The sequence below is a fragment of the Lissotriton vulgaris genome, chromosome 3_1 (assembly GCF_964263255.1).
Source record: "Lissotriton vulgaris chromosome 3_1, aLisVul1.2, whole genome shotgun sequence".
NCBI classification, from domain to species: domain Eukaryota; kingdom Metazoa; phylum Chordata; class Amphibia; order Caudata; family Salamandridae; genus Lissotriton; species Lissotriton vulgaris.
In genome coordinates, this window is record NC_141689.1 from 860734340 (window position 1) to 860758534 (window position 24195).

A 24195-nucleotide genomic window follows, 5' to 3' on the forward strand; every position below is an offset into this window, starting at 1 on the left:
TTGCTTTTTATTACTTAGTTGTGTAAAGCAGTTTCTTTAGCCTTAGAAAGTTAGTGGTATTTCCTATTCATGCCTCAGTACCTTTCTTTGCACTATGTAGGCATTATCAGATTGATTTTTTCAACTTAATCTATTTGATCATTATGATAAAATTCTAAATGTTGTAATAAACGTTGCACATTAAAATATAGTTAATATACAAGAGCTATGCTTTATTTTACTACTAAACAGGCAGCCACAAGTGCAGTTACATTGAAGCCAACAGGGCCATGATTTGAATGGTGCAGCAGGTACAGTAGCACCAGGTCCAAAAAATGTCAGAATTCCTCAAAACACATACTATTGCTATATTTGACTACTAAACAGGCAGTCACAATTACAGTTACCTTGCAGTTAAAAGGGACTTGATTTGAATGGTGCAGTAGGTGCAATGGCATTGGGCCAAAAGTTGTCATAACTCCACTAAATACCAAATATTGCTATATTTTACTACTAAATAGACAGTCACAAGTGCAGTTATCTTGAAGACAACTGGGCCATGATTTGAATGGTGCAGCAGGTGCAGTGGCACCAGCCCAAAAGTTGTCTGAACTCATGCAAAACACCTAATATTGCTCTATTTTACTACTAAACGAAGTGACAAGTGCAGTTATCTTGCAGGCAACAGGGTCATTATTTGAATGGTACAGCAGGTACAGGTACACCGGGCCCAAAAGTTGTCAGAACTCCTCTAGACACCTAATATTGCTATATTTTACAACTAAACAGGCAGTCATAAGTGCAGTTATCTAGCAAGCAATAGGGTCATGATTTCAATAGTGCAGCAGGTGCAGTGGCACCGGGACCAAAAGCTCCAGCACCCCACTAAGCACCTAAGATTGCTATATTTTATTCCTAAACAGGCAACCACAAATGCTGTTACCTTGCAGACAACGGGGTCATGATGTTAATTGTACAGCAGGTGCAGTAGCACCAGGCCCAAAAGTTGTTGGAACTCCTCTCACCACATAATATTGCTCTATTTGACTAATAAACAGGCAGTCACATATGCAGGAGCCTTTTAGTTAAAAGGGACTTGATTGGAATGGTGCAGTAGGTGCAGTGGCACTGGGGTCAAAAGTTCTAGGGACCTACTAATCCCAGATTATTGCTAAATTGTACTACTAAACAAGAAAGTCACAAGTGTGTATCTAGCAGGCAATAGTGTCATGATTTGAATGGTGCAGCAGGTGCAGTGGCTCCTGGCCCAAGATTTGTCATTACCTCCTCAAAACACCTAATATTGCTATATTTTACTACTATACGGGCAGACACAATTGCCGTTATCTTGCAATTCAAAGGGGCTTGATTTGAATGGTGCAACAGGTGCAGTGGCACCAGGGCCAAAAGGTGTCCTAACTCCACTAAACACCAAATATTGCTATATTTAACTACTAAATAAACAGTCACAAGTGTAGTTACCTTGCAGGCACCTGATTTCAATGGCGCAGCACCACCAGTGCCCAAAGCTCTGGGAATCCCTCCAAACACAAAATATTGCAATATTGTACTGCTAAACAGGCTGTTTACAAGTACAGTTACCTTACAGGCAATAGGCTCTTGATTTGAATGTTGCAACAGGTGCACTAGCACCGGGCACAAAAGTTGTCAGAACTCCTTTAAACATATATTATTGCTATTACATCAATTCATTCTATTATTTCACTCTTTCATTTTATTTTTCAAAATGTTGTTATTTCTTACCCGCACTATACCACTAGTAATAGCACAATATATTGCCTTTTTGTACATTAACATGTCAAAACACTTTAACAGACTTTTTGTAACTTATATTGTGCTACTACTTAGCAAGCTATAAATTACAAGAAAAAGCAGCTTATTTTTAATCTCATCAGCGAAACCTAATGCATTACCAATGCTTGTTTTTAAACTTGCCCACATTCTTACATCAGAAAGGTTTATAAAAGAAACCAAGAATTGCAAAATAGTTTTGTGAAAATATCTACTATTGTTCTTCATGTTATTGACTTTATTTGTTTATCAACTCAATAATGAAAGAACTTTGGGCCTGATGTAGATCTTGGCAGGACTACGACCGTCCCTCTGTGGCAGTAGTCCATTGAGTTGACGGAATTCCGCCTGCCATGTGTAGATGTGTGTAGGCTGAACTGCCTTCTCTGCTGGCTCTCAGTCTTCTCTGCTGTCTAACAGTACTTCATCACCGTCAGGCCGGCGGGATTGCGCCAAGCCTATTTAGATGTTCCAGTTGTGCTGCCGGTGTCCTAGCGGCGGTTAGCTGGTGGAGCGCCTCTAGGGGAGTGGAGACTGGTAAGTCCTACTTATCAATGTTTCAATACACCTATCTCTCATGTGTGCATCACAAACATATGTAGGCAATCTGTAATGGCCCTTTGTGTTACATATTGCACGCCTCACACACAACATACACACACAAGTGAATGCACACCCAGAGGCACCACAACAACAATTGTTTTTAAGTGCCAATAAAGGTGTGTTTCGATCCACGTTGATTAGTAGGAAAATGAACACTACTGCATAACACTTAAAAAAATACTGTGTGTAGGAGCAAGGTAAACATACACAAGGCTACAGCAATTGTCAACCCAGGATTCATAGTAGGAAAATTGTACAACTAGCTTACCTTAGATCCCTGGGACAACAGAGTTGTATGGTGTCGTGGTGGAGTTGGAGCAGTAAAGAAGGGCTATAAAGAAAAGGGGTTCCAGATGCAAACGGGAAGCACTGGAAGTTTACCTAATTTGCTTTGATTACGCTAACTCAAAGTAGGAGGTTTTCCCGTCACAGTTGCCTCGACAGAAAGGCACATCGTAATTAGCTCAGCGGTACTCTTGGCTAAGTACCAAGTATCAAGTAACAACTGCTTCTGCCTATGACGCCCTCGACGTATTCAAAGATTCTTGGTGGAGGCGGTGAGAATGTGGCTGTCTTTCTCCTATGGACCGACCAACATTTCATTACGATGGGCAGTCCACTGAAAAAGCGACAGCGGGAAGTTTGCAGCCATCATCTAAATCAGGCCCTTGTCATTAAATAAATTGGTTTATGGTTTCATTGTGATCATTGCTCCTTCCCCCCCCCCCCAATAATTATGTAGAATTATGGATGGTTGTGAGAGAATAACAAAGATGATTTTCACCTTGGGTTCCGAGTGACATCAAATAGATAATGAGAGTGAAGTTTGCGTTGTCTGTGATAGCACTCAGAACTCCAAGGTGAAAAATAGCCCTTTATTCAATATTTCCGATCTACAATTTTATTTTGTGTATGGCTTACCTAAATCATTTGCCCCATCTTCCAACATCTTTATACAGGGGTAGAAGAGTCATAGGGGAGCCATGTGCTACCATCCACAGCCCCCTGCCTGTGTAACACCTTGTGTCTTGACACCCGTGCACACTACACTTTCTTCAATCCAACCCTCCCCCACCCACATATAGGAAAGTATTAACTGGTCTGCCTGCCACCCCCACCATTCCCAGTGACTTGCCACCCTCTGCAACCCCCACTAAGCTGAGCTCTCTGTTCTCTATCAAAACAGAGGGCCTGATTCACAGAACTAACCTAAGACAAAATCCTAAACTTACTACCATTTTGGTATTCACAGAAGGCACTTACTCATTTTGGTATTCACAGAAGGCACTTACTCATTTCGGTATTCACAGAAGTTAGGAGTCCTAACTTTAGGACTCCAAAATGCCTTCTGTGAATAACGAAAGTCTTAAAGTCAGGATTTTTCTCAATTTAGTAGTAGTAAAGTTAGGACTCCTAACTTTAGGACTCCTAAATACCTTCTGTGAATACCGAAAGTCTTAAAATTAGGATTTTTCTAAATTTAGTAGTACTAAAGTTAGGACTCCTAACTTTCCGACTCCTAAATGCCTTCTGTGAATACCGAAAGTCTTAAAATTTGGATTTTTCTCAACTTTACTACTACTAAATTGAGAAAAATCCTAATTTTAAGACTTTTGGTATTCACAGAAGGCATTTAGGAGTCCTAAAGTTAGGAGTCCTAATTTTACTACTCCGAAACTGAGAAAAATCCTAATTTTAAGACTTTCGGTATTCACAGAAGACATTTAGGAGTCCTAAAGTTAGGAGTCCTAACTTCTGTGAATGCCGAAATGAGCAAGTGTCTTCTGTGAATACGAAAATATGTAAGTGCCTTCTGTGAATACGAAAATGGTAGTAACTTTAGGATTTTGTCTTAAGTTAGTTCTGTGAATCGGGCCCAGAGAGCCCGTGCCACACTAACAGGCTCTCCTAGAGCCCTGTCAGACAGCCTGGAACTCCTTTATGCTTCCCACTGTTTCTACATGATAACAGTGAATAACTAGGTTTACAATCTGGTATTCACAAGAGTTTCACTCAGTGAGAGCCACACATAGCATGTAGAATTATAGAAGGGTAACAGTGACTAATCGAGGTATGAGTGACATAAAATAGATAACCATAGTTAACCTAGAGTCATCGATGATCTCACTCAGAACTCCGAGATGAAAACATCCTATTTCACTTTTTTACTCATGTATAATTTTATGTTAGGTAAGGTCCCAAAATCATTGCTCCTGCTTTGAACTGCTTCTTAAAAAAAACACCTCCAGCCTCATTCCGCTGACCCCACCACCCTTCCTTCTCCCCTTCCCTTGCAAAGCTGTGCTGTCTGGTGTCCATTTATTATTTTAATTTTATTTTATTTATGCGTTTTTATATAGCGCGGACTTTACCTGAAGGCGTCAGAGCGCTTCACCATAGGAACAGTAATGATACATGAGGAGAAAATACAAGTGAATAAATTACAAAAGCAAACGTTAAGTTACATGAGGCAAAAGTGACAAATTTGAGCAAACAAAATACATGAGGTAGCAAACGGTACATTACAGGAGGAAAAAGTGTCATGTGTTCTGGTTACAAGAGAAACAAAGTACAATTAGAGGTAAAATACTGCAATCTATGGCAGACACTCAAGCACAGGAACAAACGTTATGTAGGCAATGGTGGCACTTGTGCAAGTATCTTAAGCAAACAAAATGTAAGAGGTAGCGTAGCAAACAGTGTGTTACAAGAGAAAAGTGGCGTGTGCATGTTACAAAAGAGTACCAAACACAGGTACAAGGATAATACTGCAAAAAATGGCAAACACTCCAACCACAAGAACACACTGGGAAGGCAGAGAGCCAGCTCTGCACTGACACACATTTTGAAAGCCCTCTCAGAGGAGCCTGGAATTTCTTTATGATCTAGCATCTGTGAAAAATAATTCGTGTGCCCCAATGTCTCGCCGAAATTTCATTGTATAACCAGATTTAGAAACTCTTATAATGTTATAGGAAAATATGTAATTCTTCGGCAAAGAACGTAGATGCTAAGCGATGCTAGTGATTTTGATATATGTTTCTGTAGAAAACGGCGGCTAAATGTCTTAATGTGCATTCTTATACTTTTTGTTTAGGCAATTATGCCTTATGGCATTTCCACTCAAATGACAAAAAATCCGAAACCCAACATTATAACAAAGACTCCAGATGACTTTGTCAGGCAGTCACTTAACTACGTTACATTTGGAGACCACGTATTTGGATCGCTATCTCATGAAATCCTTGTAAGTACATTTTTAAAGTTATGAAATCTGAAGCTCATGTCGGAAGACCTGCTTTAAAACTTCAATTTTTACTGTGACATATACGTAGAGGCAACAGAAAGTGATGGCATCTTGAGACTTTGTACATCTGAATGTTTCCAAAATCCAATGAAGTGCTAAGCAGATTGTCAGGCATAATTAATGAAATGCATTAAATAAGTAGAATGTGCTGGGTTTCCGAGTCAGTTTAGGCAAAAACTCAGTACTGGCTGAAAACTATGGGATAGCGATGTCTAAAATAGTAGACCAAGTTGAGAGATGGCGACGCTTACTTCTTTCCCTGATGGGGCGACTAGCACTGTTGTAAATGGTCCTTCTGCCTCAAATATTGTAACTCTTCTGTAATGTCCCCTTCAACAAACAATTCTTTAACCATTCTGCTTCCACGTCATATCATTGCCGTGAGTGGGTAAACAGCAAGTTATTAGATGGGAGGTACTTACACTGTCATGCAAACATGGCGGCCTCACGGGCTGGGCTTTGAACTCTACTATGCCAATTACTGGATAAACCCCTCACCTCATATCGCACATGTGGTGGTTGAGCACGACGCTGCCCAGCCTCAGAATCTGCCGGCAATTATTGGGCAGCTTGTGGACGGAATGAGAGGACCATGGTGGTGTGCACCCTAATGGCCTGGATCACAAATCCTCCTCCCCACACTCTTCTCCCAAATACAACTGACCAGTAAGCCGCTGATATCCATCACCCAGGAACCTCATGTCCTCTGCAGGCTCCAGGGGTGGGGATTGTAAATGCTGAAAGATATTTACCCTGATGGGTACTTTGTCGACCATTGTCGTCTCAAGGGAGGGAACCGCGCTGGACTAATTTACCCACCTCCGATTGAGAGTACACTGCAAAAACATAACAGTACCTTTCCCCATGTATCCCCGACCTGCGATACACTAGATGCTCTGCTCACATGCTCCTCCATCAAGCATCTAGTGACTGCTCTATATAACACTCTGCAAGCTGAGGCCGCTGTGGGCTCATCGCGCAAAGCTTGGTTGGGAGGAGGACATTGTGGGGACTGTCACTTATAAAGAATGGAGATACTGTTGCGAAGAAACTGGTAACCTACCACCCAATGGCAGGTTACGCTTAGTACATTTATCATTTCTGCATCCCCTCTAACACTCACCTCTTGGCTTCCCAAACTCTGGCTGCACATGGACTCCCAATGTCTAAAGTGTAGAGCTCTGGACCCGTATCTCCTATATTTAGCCTGGGGTTGCCTATCCATTAAAAAAAAGACTACTGAGGCAGCCATTTTCAACCCTATCTCCAAAATTGTCGAAGTTTCTCTGGAACCCTCCTCGAAACTTACTCTTTTGGGTTATACTTCTGGCATTCCTACTGGTTAAGAGAAGAGGAACAGAGCCCCTACCACCAGACAGTGGCAGCTAGATATGGGTCTCTGTTTCTTCCGTCTCACTACACCCAGGACATAATAATTTGTTAGCTCCTAGCCAATTGTTAGAAAATGTATAAAGGGGGAGCGTCCCGTGTCGGAGTTGGAGGAACAATTTCTTTGCTAGAAAAGGTTGAATGAGGTCTAGGGCCGGCTCCAATTTGTTGAGTGATTTAACATCCAGAAACCTAGTGGTTAAACTTGATGTCTGTGTCGCCCTATGAGTACACATCAGTCGGTGTTCTTTGATAGCAGAATTTAGTGACCGTTTAGATGTAGCAGGACATGATTCCTCAGGTGAAGACCACAAATCATTCCTTCCTTTTTGACAGAAAGTGTTCAGAATAAAGGATAGCCAAGGGATTTTCCCCGCCCCCAGGATAAGCATGACTGATTTTAGTTCCTCTCTATAATTGGCCAGCTCAGGAGTGCTCCATAGCCGTCACCAATAAAGTAATGGGTGAGAGGCGATCACTTCGGCAATGGGGAGGATTCCTAAGTCCATCCGTAGGAGGATTAAGTGGGTACTATTAGAAAGACCCAAGAGTTGCCTTAGAAAATTATTTTCAGTCGCAGTCAGGATTTTAGTCTGGGAGTGGCCCCATAATTCAGCTCCGTACAAGGAGGCACCCCTTGCTTGGACTTTGTAAATTTCTACAGGGGGGCCAGTAATCTTTACTGCACAACTCCTGTGAATTTTTAAAATCCCCCTGCTGACCGGGATAAGTTTTAGGTCCGCCTTGGTAATCTGCGTCCCCCAATCCATTTTATCATTAAGGGTAAGCCCCAAATAGTCAAAAACAGGCACTCTCTCTAGATCAATGAGGTCCATTTTGGGGTGTGGGCAATTGGTAGTGTCAGCATGGAAGACCATATACTTAGTTTCCTTTATGTTCACATCAAGATTCCTTTTCTTACAAAACGAGCTAAATGTCTGTAAGACAGGCTGCATCACCATCGGTGTTTTGGATAGGAGCAGCGTGTCATCCGCAAACATTAATGCTGGAATTTTGCGGTTTGCTAGTTTAGGAGAATCTATATCCTTAACTGCTAAGAGATCCGCAATAAGCCCATTTAGAAAGGGGGAAAAGGGGGTTGGGGCAAGAACACAACCTTGTCTAACGCCCTTCTCTACAGAGATCAGAGCTGAGAGTTCCCCTCTATTCCCAAACCTAATTTTAGCAAAAGTGCCTTCATGAAGATGTTTAAGCTGTTGGCAGAGGTAAACTGGAGCTCCCATTTCTAGCAGGAGGCCCCACAACTGAACTCGGTCTACCAGATCAAACACTGATTTGAGGTCAACAAATGTTATATAGAGCGAACCTCCCTCCAAGATAATGGTTTTCCAATAGATCAGTTGTAATCTAAACAGCTGATCTATAGGTGAGATTTTGGATCTAAAACCAGCTCGGAAAGGGGTAAGTATATTATGGTCGTCCATCCAATTCTGCAGTCTTCCCAAAAGAACGCGTGCAAAGATCTTTTGAGATACATCAATAAGGCTGATGGGCCTATAATTAGCCGTTTCTAAGGGACAACCTTTTTTGTAGATAGGAATAATCTCTGCACCCGCCCACGATTGGGGGGGTGTCAAGCCATAAAAGATTGCATTAAAAAAGGAACCGCAGATATGGAGCCCAAACTACCTGCTCAGATTAGAATAGATCTCCTGGGATCCTATCCAATCTGGGTGCCTTATTTGGCAAAACTTTGGCCAGGGCCCCTGATACCTCACCAAAGGAACAAGTGGGGATATCAGCAAGTGGGACATGACTAGAGTCAATCACTGATGCCCCCATTACAACAGTTCCCACTTGAACTTTGTGTATAACTTTTTAAAGTGAGATTGCCAGACTTCCTCCCCAAGGTTTGGCTCAATTGCATTCTTACCCTTGGGTTTGCCTGTCTTCACCAAATTCCAAAACCCTCTAGTGTCCCTATCGTCTAGGGCTTTCTTAATGGACTGTCACCTATCAATCTCCCATTCAGAATTTGCATTTAAAATGATTTTCTTAAAAAAGGTCACAGCCTCCCTAATACGTGCTACATCCCCCTCTCGTAGTTTGGTCAACAGATCAAATCTTGCTTCTTTACATGCCCTATTGTACCAAGGACTAGTACCTCTTTGTTCCTTTCTTTTTTTAGTTGAAGTAGTGTAGAAAAACTCTGCCAGTGTTCCAACCAAATCTTGATGGTTGTCCCCCTACTCCTCTGAATAATCAGTGTCTCTACATCTATCTGCAATAGAACTAGCCTTTACCAGAAAGGGTATGATAGATTTATACAGAGAAGCCTTTGCCTCAGGTGTTTGTAGAAATGTTTCTCAACAAATTCTTCTCCCTCCCTCTATTGCAATTAAATTAGAGGGGGGCGGGTTCATCTCAGCTTGCCCTGCTACCAAATGACACCAATCCAAGGTAATAACCAGTAGGTTATGATCGCTTTCAACGCGAAGCTGTACCACGAAATTCACTATCCTATGCCAGATATCCACCTTCACCAAAATATAGTCTATTGTGAACGCCTGGCCATTTCTTTCAAAGGTGTGCTCCCATGGTTTGTTCGCAAACAGTCGAGCATTACACGCTCTCAGGGAATAGTTAAGGGTGAGTGAGGTCAACTGCAGGGCTAAAGGGGTCCAACCCCTGAATGGGTAATGATTACACGCTGGGATTCCCCATGATGCATCCTCATCACTCGTTATAGGGTGGGATAAGCCATTTAAGGGTTCAAAATGGGAATTGAAGTCCACCCCCACCAATAATAGGGAAGACTTGCTCAGGTAACGTGGAGAGAAGAACAGACAGACAGTCTAACGTCTGCCCATACCTATTAGGGTGTGAATATACATTAACAATAGCGACCCAGATGCCCAACCCCCCGGAGGGCCTGCCCCTTGGCCCCTGAACGGCTGCTTTACAATATGTGGCAAACCCTGCTCTATACAGAGACTGCAGTGCCCAGGTCTCCTGGAATAAGCAAATCTCGTGGGAATCGATGAATTTGCCCCAATCAGGGATATCCATTTTTGCTTTTAGCCCAGCTATATTCCAGGACAACATCCTTAACCCTGGTGATAAAACTACCTTAGATCTCTGCGGGCCCATAGTTTCAGCGTTGGAATTGCGGTGGCTCACTAATTCCCCTTTATCCTTCTTTATTTGCACCCAATCATTGTTTGTCAACAGGGAGTTATCAACCGCCACCACTCCCTGGGATTTTTGGGCTCCTATGTCATGGGGCAAAAGGGTAAGTTCTCCCTGAGTAGTAGTAATATCTTGCAGGCTCCCCACCCTACCAGATGGGCTGCTATGTATAACCCCCTCAGTGTCATCAATGATTTCCCTAGAGGTGTCTTTACTCATTAATTCCCTGTTCAAGATTGGTGTCTGGTAATTAGTCATATCGCCCTCATCAATTCATAAAGAATGGCTGCAGCAAGTCAGTCAATCTACTTGATCTAAGATACTAAATCTGTTATTTAGAGTGACAACAAAGGGGGAGAAGATATCATGATTGGGATGTCTATTGTTTATTCTTCCCACCTGTGACATAAGTTCCCTGCCTACCCGTCGTTGACCCCAGCTATCTGAAGAAGAATAGGAAAGATGAGGGGGGAAAAAGTAGGTTAGGGAAAGGGACCGTATCCCTGAAGCCGCCCTTGTCTGATGCCAATCGCATATATAATTAACCACCTGGCTATCTCTGATGTTAATCAGAATACAATCACCCTCAATGTGTTTCTTACTCTATCCCACCCAACTTACTCTTTGGGCAAATAAAATGTCACTATGTACCTGTGGTGGGAGTGGTTTATTAGAATTTAACCAATGAGTACACTTATTTTTAAGATCAGAATACAATTCCTCCTTGCCTTGGTCCAACCCAGGGACACCGGCCAAGACAACAACATACGGAATTAATTCGGGTGGCAGATCTATGCGTGGCAGACTAAGATTCTTTAAGTCACGACTTGGCAAGCATCTACGGTAATTGTCAGCTGTATCTTTTCTCATTGTTTCCGACATTAAACCACCCTCCTGAGTGAAGATCACTGGGTTTGTGATCTCGTTAAGGACTCCCTCTCCATGTAATGGATTGCCAGGATTCTCGAAAGAACCAGACTCAACTAAGCCCCTAGAAGTAGCTAATGTTGTGTTGGGGGGCAGTGCGAGTGGTAAACTATTAGAGACTGAGGGATTGAGCATTGGATTAGAAGTTACACCAGATAGCCCAGTTTGATCCCCCCCCATGGCAAGTTACTGTTCGAGTTGTTTTGTATCAGGCATGATTCAAGATGCAAGAGTTTATCCTCTATTATAGAGTCTTTCGAGAAGTGGTCGAAAGGATGAGGTAAATAGAGCTCCCATTTTCGCAAAAAGCTCCTCTCCAGCTCGTAGTAAATACACATCTATTGAATCTAAGTCTGTAAAACCCGTCAAGCGAGTTGGTGATCGAGTCTCCGCCCCAGAGAGGATTGCTTTGCACTCCATCAAACCAGTTTAAGTGGGTTTTTGAATTTTAGCATTTTTCGGATTTTTATTCCTCTGAGGGCCCTCTCCCAGCTTTCTCTTTGTAGCTGGTTCTGGGGGTTGGGCCGTAGTTTGCAAAGAGGAATTACAAACAGACCTTGTCAAAGGACGAGGAGGTGAGCTACCGGCGAGATCTCTGGAGGGCGGAACAGCGAGCCCAATGGTAGGTGCAGGTTCCAATAGAGAGGAAAGGTTAACAAGATTCTCTGGGGCCTGCGGAGGCTGATGGCTTCCTCCTTGCACTGAGGTAAGATTATCAACCATGGCGATATACCGCTCTGGTGACCTTGCATACCTTAGGTCACCCAGAGATGATCATTTCAATAGCGTTGGATCCAGTGATAAACGCCATTCAGTCAGGGCAATGTCGTGGGCCAACACCGATGTTGCTCTAATTTGAAACTGGTCCAGTGTGCCCACCACTGACCCCCCTGTAACTGAGTTCCTCCCCTTTCCTCCATTGATGGACATCAAAGAGTCCCAACAATACAATTACAGCTAAACCCGGGGTCAAATTCCCAGAGATGAATACTAGCACAAAGGTCCAGATCGACTAAATAGCACTAACCTTATGGTGCTAGTTAATTCAGAGGGGGGGCCCGGCCCGGCCTTGCACAATCTTGAACGGGCTCAAACTGCCCGCCCTTGGCCCGGGCTTCGCCCAGTGCGTGCCCACGTGCGTTCCGCGCAGCGGGTGCAGCGAGACGTTAAATAGCAGCTTTGAAGGCGCCAGACAAGCAGGATCAGGTGTGGGCTCTGACACATGCCCCCTGGTACTTGTAGTTTCCTTTCTTGATGCAGCCCAAATCAGCGAAGGGGCTCCCACGCTAGCGGGAGCGGCGAGGCTCTATGTAGGCGCCGGACAAGCAGGCGCCTAACTTTAGGACTCTAAATGCCTTCTATGAATACAGAAATTCTTAAAGTTTAGATTTTTCTCAGTTTAGGAGTAGTAAAGTTAGGACTCCTAACTTTAGGACTCCTAAATGCCTTCTGTGAATACAGAAAGTCTTAAAGTTAGGATTTTCTCAGTTTAGGAGTAGTAACAGTCAACTGCAACCAAAATAAATTTGAACGCAGTATCTGGAATCAGTTGACCACAATGATCTAAGTAAATTCAGCCAAAAGGCTTGTTGGAAATAAGGAGTAAGTATGGGCGAATTTTGCGAATCTCGCGTTCGCGAATTTTGCAGATTTGCGAACCCGCAATCCGCAAAATCCGCGAATTCCCACGAATTTGCGGATTTTTTTTTATGTTCGCACGGGGTTCTGCAAGTTCGCGAGGGTTTTGTACAATTTCGCAAATTGCGAAATTGTACAAAACGCGTGCGAACTTGCAGAAACCCGTGCGAACACAATGTGCCCAGTAGGGTATGTGCCTCTTGTGTGAATAAAAGGTCAGAGAAAGATCAGTTCAGCAGATGAAGAGAAAGAAGCTCCTGGTCACAGGAACAGCACGGGTATTGCGCTCGTGAAAGTCAAGGATGCAAAGCCTATCCAGCATCATAGCTGATTTTCCACGGTAGATTTGGGAAGAAGGCACACCTGTCTAGCCTCGACGACGCTCACAATTGTTTTTGGGCTAATGAATGAGTCACTGAATTTGAGCATCAACTAGTTCGAGCGACCATGTGTGTGTTACTATGCAATCGCCCCGAAGGGCGCAGGGGTCCCTTGAGTGAGCTGCAGACCTGTGCCCAGCCATGCAACTATTTTACAATGGCGCCAGCAAGCTGCCAGCGCCGTTGTAAAATAGTTACAAAGTTAGCTTGCACAGGAAGCACTTAGATAAGATAAAGCAGCACCTGCTTCGTTTTATCTAGTGGTTCCTGTGCAAGCTAACTTTGTAACTATTTTACAACGGTGCTGGCAGCTTGCTGGCGCCATTGTAAAATAGTTGCATGAGTGGAGGTTCAACTTTTGAACCCGTTACGTTCGCGGATTTTTTTTTGCGGATTTTGCGGGAAATCCGCAAAATTCGCGGATTGTGGATTTCCCAAAAATCCGCAAAATCCGCAAGCGTAACGGATTTCCCGCTCACACTTAATAAGGAGGTGTGTTTGAAGTGCACGAGTCACAGTGGAGGTTTTAATCTGTTGACACATGTCACAACGCAGGACATATTATTTGGCCTGCTGGAATAAGTCTTGCCACCAATAACGTTTCTGTAGCAGCGAAATGTTGGCTGCTACTCAAGCATGCGCGGAAGCCACACCTTCATATGCTGCTATAATCAAAGTGAGGCTTCTGTCTTGGTTGTGAATCAAGCGAAAGCCAACCCGAGGAATTGTTACAAAAATAACATTCTGGACTGTTAAATGATATGGGTATTTAGAAGGAAATACAAAGCAGAAAGGGAGGTCTCCTCTAGGATCCAATCCAGGGACGAGGAGTGAAGAGAACAGAAGAAAACAAGGTAGTCCCTCTCACTGACTCAAAAAAAGGGGGGATAGCACATGCTTATGTAATGCCACTGTAACTCACGAGATCTTAACAATTGAAGCCACTCATAACAGTTTGTAACAAATTATAAAAATCAACAATTCAAATAAAATATCTTAGTCATTTATTAAAAGAATTTTTTACAATGTTAAACATCAGATAACTGTGCCACAGAAAAATATTAAAAAAGAGTGTCAGCATCATGCAAAAATGATGTACATCTCTCAGGTATACACAATACACAATTTAAAAACAACAATTTTAAAAAAACAAGTTGTCGACACAGCGTTTCGGTTCTTAAGTTGACACCTTCATCAGGACAGGGTTCTATGCAATAGAGAAACAACGAATTAATACCACATATTTTTTTCACAGTTCACAAACTTCGTATCTCAACCAACCCATTGCTATTTTTTTGCAGCTTATCTAGTTCTTAATCACCATCATCTGTTATTATAGCAAGGGGGCAATTTTCTCACAAATATATTTCATTTCTTATGAGTGGTAGTTTTTCTTAGGACATCTTTAGAACAACAATCAAAGTGACACAAACACCTGTGGCTACTAGATCTCATGAGCTACATGGAAAGGTCTCATGGAGAATGCTCCATGAAACATTAGGTATCTAATGGCAATGCAATGCAGAACATAATTTAAGGATATTCTAGCTGCCGAGTTGATTATGCAGCTTGGAAAGTTCTGTGAACTTACTTTTTATTAAAAAAAAAAAACGGACTCGTGTTGTCTTCCTCTGTTTCAATTTGAAGGAGACAATTCTTAGTTCATGGCAGAACATCACATGAAATTCAAATGAATTATAACAGTTGTAAATGGGGTCTCCTTATATCTGAAAACACATAAGACCTTCCATTAAACAAATAGGTGCACATTTCAGTTTGATGCCAATATGTGTGCATAACCCTTTTTATAAGAGAATTACCTTGATAATTTAAAGGAGTTTTCATTCAATGGAGGAAAAAGGAGCCACCGATATATAGGACAGTTTTTTTTCCCAAAAGGCTTCCTTTGAGAAATTAAACAGGGAATTAGAGTTAGGTCCCAAAGTAGTATAATACTATAAAGATATACCAATTCAACAATCAATTATAAGACTCACCCCTTTCAATGAGGTACCAACGAGAAATGAAGCACGTGACTGGATGGCGTCAGGCTATTTTCGTTCTGGAGGGATTATATCCTTATCAGTATTCTTGGGGGGTTTTTTGCATTCACCACCCTGAAAATATATGTAATAATGGAGCGTTTATCTATCAGCCGCTACATTCGAGTGTTTGACCCATTAACAGAATCAGTGATCAAAAGTCTGAATCTATGGTCGGTTAGTAATTGTCTATGCTGAAAAAAACAGGCCTAAACTTAAGATATCGGGGTTCTTATAAATCACGATATTTATGCGTGTGTGATAGCTTCTGTCAGAAAACGCTATTAGTCATTCGAATTTGGGGTATTGGATCAACATTATTAGTTCATTGTTAGGCACATCTTCGTACTTCCTTTATTAAATTAATAGTCGGTGTGGACGGTTTCACTGCCTAGATTTAAAGCGCAAATACTGGGTACAATACTCCCCATTGTTAAAAATAGGTTGTTAGCAGTTCGTCGGGACGTCTGTCAGAACGGCTCCCTCCCCTCCTTAAATACAGCGGGAAATGCTTTACGATATCTAGTTTCTATTTGCAGGGGTTCACGCTTACCTCACGTCCGGGATTCGGCCTCCCTGCTCCTTTTTTCACTCCAGTATCATCGGGTTGTCGTTCCCTATGCGAGCACCTATGTATATTTAAAGGGAAAAGTTTCGCGCCGTAATCTGCAAGCCTCGCGGGATCGTGAATGTTATTTACGAGTCATTGGGTGCGACGTCAATTAGTGAACTACCGGAGTAGTTCTTTGTTGAATGTGACCATTATTTTATATTTCAATGCGACCTTTTTATGGTCCTACATAGGTAGTTTGTTATTAATTCCAGCGTTTCGCTGACTAGATTATATACTAGTTGTGAGGCGTGTTATTCAATGCGACAACGTATATTGGACTACCGGAGTAGTTCTTTGACAGATGAGTCCTTTTTTTGTTGCAATGCGACCTTTTTTGCGGAACTACAATGGTAGTTTGTTTATTAGTTCCAGCGTTATTCTGATTATGTTTAATGGACTACTAGGGTAATTTCTCAATCTAATACGACTTTTTATTCCGATATTGTGGCAGTTGTCTGTGGTTTAGTTTCTACCCAATTACTGCTAAGCCACCATGGAATTGTTTCATATCGATCAGTATTAGTTTGGGAAAATACAAAAGTATCCATATCTTTTGCCATAAGTTATTTTGTGATGATTAATTTAATGGGTATATCCTATTTTTGTAATTACACAAGACACCCATGTTTTCCATGGATTCATGTGGCTGGGCTAAAGTGTTTTCGCCACACTTAAATTGTACTTTTTATGGGTTTTTCTTTATCTGAAGGTTACTGTTACCCAGAAGGCCTATTTACCAAAGGATTTGGAGTATTTTTGTGGATCATATGTAGACCAACTCGAGGACAAATATATTGTCTCAAGAAAATGATTATTTCTATAGCAAAAGGCGCTCCCAGTCTTCTTTGCTATTTAATCCGGTTCTCACAGTATTGAATCGGGACATGAAGAATTGTTCCCGTTTTTTTCTTTTAAGATCTATGTCGCCTCCTCTTAGGTTCATTTGGATACTTTCCACACCACACCAGGCAATATCCTTAATTGTGTGGTTGGCCTCCTGCCAATGTTCAGTTAAGGGGGCTCCTCGTTTCTTAGTACGAATCGCTGATTTGTGTTCAGTTATTCGTAGTCGTATTTCACGACTGGTTTCTCCTACATATATTAGGTTGCATGGGCATCTAATCAGATAGATGAGGTTTTTTGACCTGCAATTGATGAATGAATTTATCTTGTGTTTTGTCTTATTATGTTCTATGCAGTCTCCCTTGATGATGTTTTCACAATTGCAGCAGTTTCCACAAGGAAAAGTTCCAGTGGGAAGAGGTGCATTATTGATGCTAAGTTGTGTAGTGTTAGGTACCTCTCGATAAGTGTGAACCATGCTTTTCTTTATGGTTGGGTTGCGTCTAAATGCAAACATCGGGTTGGCTACTCTCTCTTTGTTTGGTTTGTTTATCAGCTTCCAGTTGCGATTTATTATATTTTTAATTTTGTTGCTGATACTGCTGTAATTAGTCACGAAGATTAAGCGTTTTTCTTCTTGTGCATTGTCTTTCTTGGAAAAAAGATTCTCCCTGTTATAGTATTTAGCTCGCTTGTGGGCATGTTTGATCATGCGCTTAGGGTAGCCTCTTTCAACAAATTTTTTAGTTAGCACAGCTGCATGTTTCTCAAAGTCCTTCATATTGCTACAGTTACGTTTTAGTCTTAAAAATTGCCCGAAGGGAATGTTATCCTTCTGGCAAGGCGGATGGTGGCTTGAATAGTGGAGCATGGTGTTCCTGTCCGTCTTTTTTGTATAAAGCTCCACTTGGAGTTTGTTGTCTTCATGTTTAATAATGATGTCAAGGAATTCGCATTTATGCGCATCATAATTTGCTGTAAACTTCAAGTTGGGATCTCCCAAGTTTAACCACAAAATAAATTCTTTAAGAGTATCCTGAGATCCTGACCAAATAAAAAAAACATCTTCAATATATCTAGACCACTCTGATATATTTTCATAAAAGGGGGCTGTAGGGTTAAAAATATGAATGTTTTCAAATTGAGATACATAAAGACAGGCCAAGCTTGGAGCGCAGGTGGCTCCCATACTGGTCCCCTTTATTTGTTTATAATATTCCTTATTAAAAATAAAGATATTATTTTTTAGGACGAGGCTGACACAATCAATGATGAATGTTTCTTGTGGGTTAAAATCCCTGTCTATTGGGCAGAGAAGTTCCTTAATCATGTTTATTGTGCTATCTTGAGGTATGTTTGTATACAGTGCCTCAATGTCGAGGGTCACTAAATACTGAGTCTCTGGGTTGAATGGTAATTGCTCTACCTTTTGGATTATAGCTCCTGTATCTTTGATATACGCCTGTTGTTTAGTCACGTACGGTTGTAGGAAGACATCCGCGTATTTACTGAGAGGTTCAGTCAATGAGCCGATGCTTGCTACAATGGGCCTCATCGGAGGGTCAAGGATATTTTTATGGACTTTGGGTAGTCCGTACAGGGCAGGAGTGGTTGGGTTACTATTCCATAAAAATCTGTATTCTTCCTCGCAAATGGCAGAATCTTCCTTTGCTAGATCTAGTGTACGTTTAATTACATCTTTTAATTGGATCCAATCTTGCCTACTCACTTTTTGATAGTGGTCCTTATTTTCAAGCATCAGAGTCATTTTATCATTATATTGGGCCGTATTCATGATTACGATACTCCCGCCTTTATCGGCAGGTTTAATGGTTAATTTGGGGCAGTTTTCCATATGTTTAAGGGCCTCTTTCTCATCTTTGCTTAGGTTAAATTGAATCCAGTTTTTCTGATCTAAGAGATCCATTACACTTTTTTCTACTATCCTTTCAAAGGCCTCTACGTCCTTATTGGTTTGGCCAATGTGAGGGGTCCATGTTGATTTTGGTTTTAGACCAGATTTGTTGGAGGATGGGGCTCTCTCTTTTCCCTTGAAGAAAGTTTGCAACCGGATTTTCCTAAAAAAGTTTTGTAAATCTCTTTCCAAATTGAATCTATCTATTGGACATGCTATGGCAAAACCTAGACCCTTTTCTAAAAGTTTAGTTTCTGTGTCCGTGAGGGTAGTTTCAGATAGATTGATAATAGGGGCTTTTGTTACTTGTTCCATGTTTTCTGACTCCTGGTATAGGGGCGTTGGTATGGTTGAGGTTGAGGGGCATAGCTCCCTCTCCCTCTGCCTCTCCCTCTCTGTTGTCCGTAGGATTGGCGCTGTGCTAAAAAAGGAAGTGTATCTTTTGTGTTCCCTGATGCGCCTTCTCTATCTCTGTTAGTGGTTCTGCTGTCTTCCTGATTCTCTGCCTCAGAATCCGTGCTAGAGTAAGACGTATCGAAAAACCTTACTTTTTTATTTCTTTGGAAATTTTGATTTTGATTTTGCTGCCACGGTCTACGATTGGCAAAGGACTCTCTCGGGCGGTCATAAAAATCTTTTTGAAGATAGGGATATACATGTTCCGGATTGTACTTATCAACATCTTTCGCAAATGTATTGCTTTTTTTATTGAATAGGTAGTCCCTGTAGCTATTCACGTCGTTCTGAATATCGTCTAACTTTTTCCGGGCGTCATCTAAGGCTGTGCTGTCAGAGAGTTTTTGCTCTAGATCTTTTATTTCTTGCCTTTCCATGACTAGGATGTCTGTAGCTGTTTCTATAATTAAAAGCATCCAGTCACGGCTGCACCTGTTGGCCACAAGGGTCCAATTCTCTATAAATTTTTGATTATTGATGAATATGCCAGGTTCGTTGTTCACTTGGAGGCCTTTGGGAATTATACCTTGTTTACAATAATCGATAAGGAAATCTGAGTGTAACTCAGTTTTTATCGTTTTCTTTTTGGCATTCCAAAGATTGCGCCACTCATCTTCATTTGTGTTGTCTATTCTGACGGTGGAGATATTTTTAACCGTCCCATTGATAATTTTGTTAAATTGTTCTTCATTATAGCTAAGGGTTTTTATACCTTCCATAATGACTGTGGGGTATGATTACCCAGAGGTTAAAAACACAACCTCCCCGGTTAACAAACCGTGAATACAATACAAAGCAGAAAGGGAGGTCTCCTCTAGGATCCAATCCAGGGACGAGGAGTGAAGAGAACAGAAGAAAACAAGGTAGTCCCTCTCACTGACTCAAAAAAAGGGGGGATAGCACATGCTTATGTAATGCCACTGTAACTCACGAGATCTTAACAATTGAAGCCACTCATAACAGTTTGTAACAAATTATAAAAATCAACAATTCAAATAAAATATCTTAGTCATTTATTAAAAGAATTTTTTACAATGTTAAACATCAGATAACTGTGCCACAGAAAAATATTAAAAAAGAGTGTCAGCATCATGCAAAAATGATGTACATCTCTCAGGTATACACAATACACAATTTAAAAACAACAATTTTAAAAAAACAAGTTGTCGACGCAGCGTTTCGGTTCTTAAGTTGACACCTTCATCAGGACAGGGTTCTATGCAATAGAGAAACAACGAATTAACACCACATATTTTTTTCACAGTTCACAAACTTCGTATCTCAACCAACCCATTGCTATTTTTTTGCAGCTTATCTAGTTCTTAATCACCATCATCTGTTATTATAGCAAGGGGGCAATTTTCTCACAAATATATTTCATTTCTTATGAGTGGTAGTTTTTCTTAGAACATCTTTAGAACAACAATCAAAGTGACACAAACACCCGTGGCTACTAGATCTCATGAGCTACATGGAAAGGTCTCATGGAGAATGCTCCATGAAACATTAGGTATCTAATGGCAATGCAATGCAGAACATAATTTAAGGCTATTCTAGCTGCCGAGTTGATTATGCAGCTTGGAAAGTTCTGTGAACTTACTTTTTATTTAAAAAAAAAAAAAAAAAAACAGACTCGTGTTGTCTTCCTCTGTTTCAATTTGAAGGAGACAATTCTTAGTTCATGGCAGAACATCACATGAAATTCAAATGAATTATAACAGTTGTAAATGGGGTCTCCTTATATCTGAAAACACATAAGACCTTCCATTAAACAAATAGGTGCACATTTCAGTTTGATGCCAATATGTGTGCATAACCCTTTTTATAAGAGAATTACCTTGATAATTTAAAGGAGTTTTCATTCAATGGAGGAAAAAGGAGCCACCGATATATAGGACAGTTTTTTTTCCCAAAAGGCTTCCTTTGAGAAATTAAACAGGGAATTAGAGTTAGGTCCCAAAGTAGTATAATACTATAAAGATGTACCAATTCAACAATCAATTATAAGACTCACCCCTTTCAATGAGGTACCAACGAGAAATGAAGCACGTGACTGGATGGCGTCAGGCTATTTTCGTTCTGGAGGGATTATATCCTTATCAGTATTCTTGGTTTTTTTTTTGCATTCACCACCCTGAAAATATATGTAATAATGGAGCGTTTATCTATCAGCCGCTACATTCGAGTGTTTGACCCATTAACAGAATCAGTGATCAAAAGTCTGAATCTATGGTCGGCTAGTAATTGTCTATGCTGAAAAAAACAGGCCTAAACTTAAGATATCGGGGTTCTTATAAATCACAATATTTATGCGTGTGTGATAGCTTCTGTCAGAAAACGCTATTAGTCATTCGAATTTGGGGTATTGGATCAACATTATTAGTTCATTGTTAGGCACATCTTCGTACTTCCTTTATTAAATTAATAGTCGGTGTGGACGGTTTCACTGCCTAGATTTAAAGCGCAAATACTGGGTACAATACTCCCCATTGTTAAAAATAGGTTGTTAGCAGTTCGTCGGGACGTCTGTCAGAACGGCTCCCTCCCCTCCTTAAATACAGCGGGAAATGCTTTACGATATCTAGTCTTTATGTATCTCAATTTGAAAACATTCATATTTTTAACCCTACAGCCCCCTTTTATGAAAATATATCAGAGTGGTCTAGATATATTGATGATGTTTTTTTTATTTGGTCAGGATCTCAGGATACTCTTAAAGAATTTATTTTGTGGTTAAACTTGGGAGATCCCAACTTGAAGTTTACAGCAAATTATGATGCGCATAAATGCGAATTCCTTGACATCATTATTAAACATGAAGACAACAAACTCCAAGTGGAGCTTTTTACAAAAAAGACGGACAGGAACACCATGCTCCACTATTCAAGCCACCATCCGCCTTGCCAGAAGGATAACATTCCCTTCGGGCAATTTTTAAGACTAAAACGTAACTGTAGCAATATGAAGGACTTTGAGAAACATGCAGCTGTGCTAACTAAAAAATTTGTTGAAAGAGGCTACCCTAAGCGCATGATCAAACATGCCCACAAGCGAACTAAATACTATAACAGGGAGAATCTTTTTTCCAAGAAAGACAATGCACAAGAAGAAAAACGCTTAATCTTCGTGACTAATTACAGCAGTATCAGCAACAAAATTTAAAATATAATAAATCGCAACTGGAAGCTGATAAACAAACCAAACAAAGAGAGAGTAGCCAAACCGATGTTTGCATTTAGACGCAACCCAACCATAAAGAAAAGCCTGGTTCACACTTATCGAGAGGTACCTAACACTACACAACTTAGCATCAATAATGCACCTCTTCTCACTGGAACTTTTCCTTGTGGAAACTGCTGCAATTGTGAAAACATCATCAAGGGAGACTGCATAGAACATAATAAGACAAAACACAAGATAAATTCATTCATCAATTGCAGGTCAAAAAACCTCATCTATCTGATTAGATGCCCATGCAACCTAATATATGTAGGAGAAACCAGTCGTGAAATACGACTACGAATAACTGAACACAAATCAGCGATTCGTACTAAGAAACGAGGAGCCCCCTTAACTGAACATTGGCAGGAGGCCAACCACACAATTAAGGATATTGCCTGGCGTGGTGTGGAAAGTATCCAAATGAACCTAAGAGGAGGCGACATAGATCTTAAAAGAAAAAAACGGGAACAATTCTTCATGTCCCGATTCAATACTGTGAGAACCGGATTAAATAGCAAAGAAGACTGGGAGCGCCTTTTGCTATAGAAATAATCATTTTCTTGAGACAATATATTTGTCCTCGAGTTGGTCTACATATGATCCACAAAAATACTCCAAATCCTTTGGTAAATAGGCCTTCTGGGTAACAGTAACCTTCAGATAAAGAAAAACCCATAAAAAGTACAATTTAAGTGTGGCGAAAACACTTTAGCCCAGCCACATGAATCCATGGAAAACATGGGTGTCTTGTGTAATTACAAAAATAGGATATACCCATTAAATTAATCATCACAAAATAACTTATGGCAAAAGATATGGATACTTTTGTATTTTCCCAAACTAATACTGATCGATATGAAACAATTCCATGGTGGCTTAGCAGTAATTGGGTAGAAACTAAACCACAGACAACTGCCACAATATCGGAATAAAAAGTCGTATTAGATTGAGAAATTACCCCAGTAGTCCATTAAACATAATCAGAATAACGCTGGAACTAATAAACAAACTACCATTGTAGTTCCGCAAAAAAGGTCGCATTGCAACAAAAAAAGGACACATCTGTCAAAGAACTACTCCGGTAGTCCAATATACGTTGTCGCATTGAATAACACGCCTCACAACTAGTATATAATCTAGTCAGCGAAACGCTGGAATTAATAACAAACTACCTATGTAGGACCATAAAAAGGTCGCATTGAAATATAAAATAATGGTCACATTCAACAAAGAACTACTCCGGTAGTTCACTAATTGACGTCGCACCCAATGACTCGTAAATAACATTCACGATCCCGCGAGGCTTGCAGATTACGGCGCAAAACTTTTCCCTTTAAATATACATAGGTGCTCGCATAGGGAACGACAACCCGATGATACTGGAGTGAAAAAAGGAGCAGGGAGGCCGAATCCCGGACGTGAGGTAAGCGTGAACCCCTGCAAATAGAAACTAGATATCGTAAAGCATTTCCCGCTGTATTTAAGGAGGGGAGGGAGCCGTTCTGACAGACGTCCCGACGAACTGCTAACAACCTATTTTTAACAATGGGGAGTTTTGTACCCAGTATTTGCGCTTTAAATCTAGGCAGTGAAACCGTCCACACCGACTATTAATTTAATAAAGGAAGTACGAAGATGTGCCTAACAATGAACTAATAATGTTGATCCAATACCCCAAATTCGAATGACTAATAGCGTTTTCTGACAGAAGCTATCACACACGCATAAATATCGTGATTTATAAGAACCCCGATATCTTAAGTTTAGGCCTGTTTTTTTCAGCATAGACAATTACTAACCGACCATAGATTCAGACTTTTGATCACTGATTCTGTTAATGGGTCAAACACTCGAATGTAGCGGCTGATAGATAAACGCTCCATTATTACATATATTTTCAGGGTGGTGAATGCAAAAAA

General features: G+C 40.9%; 1 protein-coding gene across 4 annotated transcripts in view; it reads left to right on the plus strand.

Moving 5' to 3' along the window:
* HSD17B3 (hydroxysteroid 17-beta dehydrogenase 3) overlaps positions 1–24195 on the plus strand; it is a 1142586-nt gene that overhangs the window by 989980 nt on the left and 128411 nt on the right. For all 4 annotated transcript variants that reach the window (XM_086961177.1, XM_086961176.1, XM_086961175.1 and 1 more), the window contains one exon: positions 5492–5641. In XM_086961177.1, coding sequence (XP_086817303.1) covers positions 5492–5641 — 150 coding nt within the window. The remainder of the gene's footprint in view (positions 1–5491; positions 5642–24195) is intronic.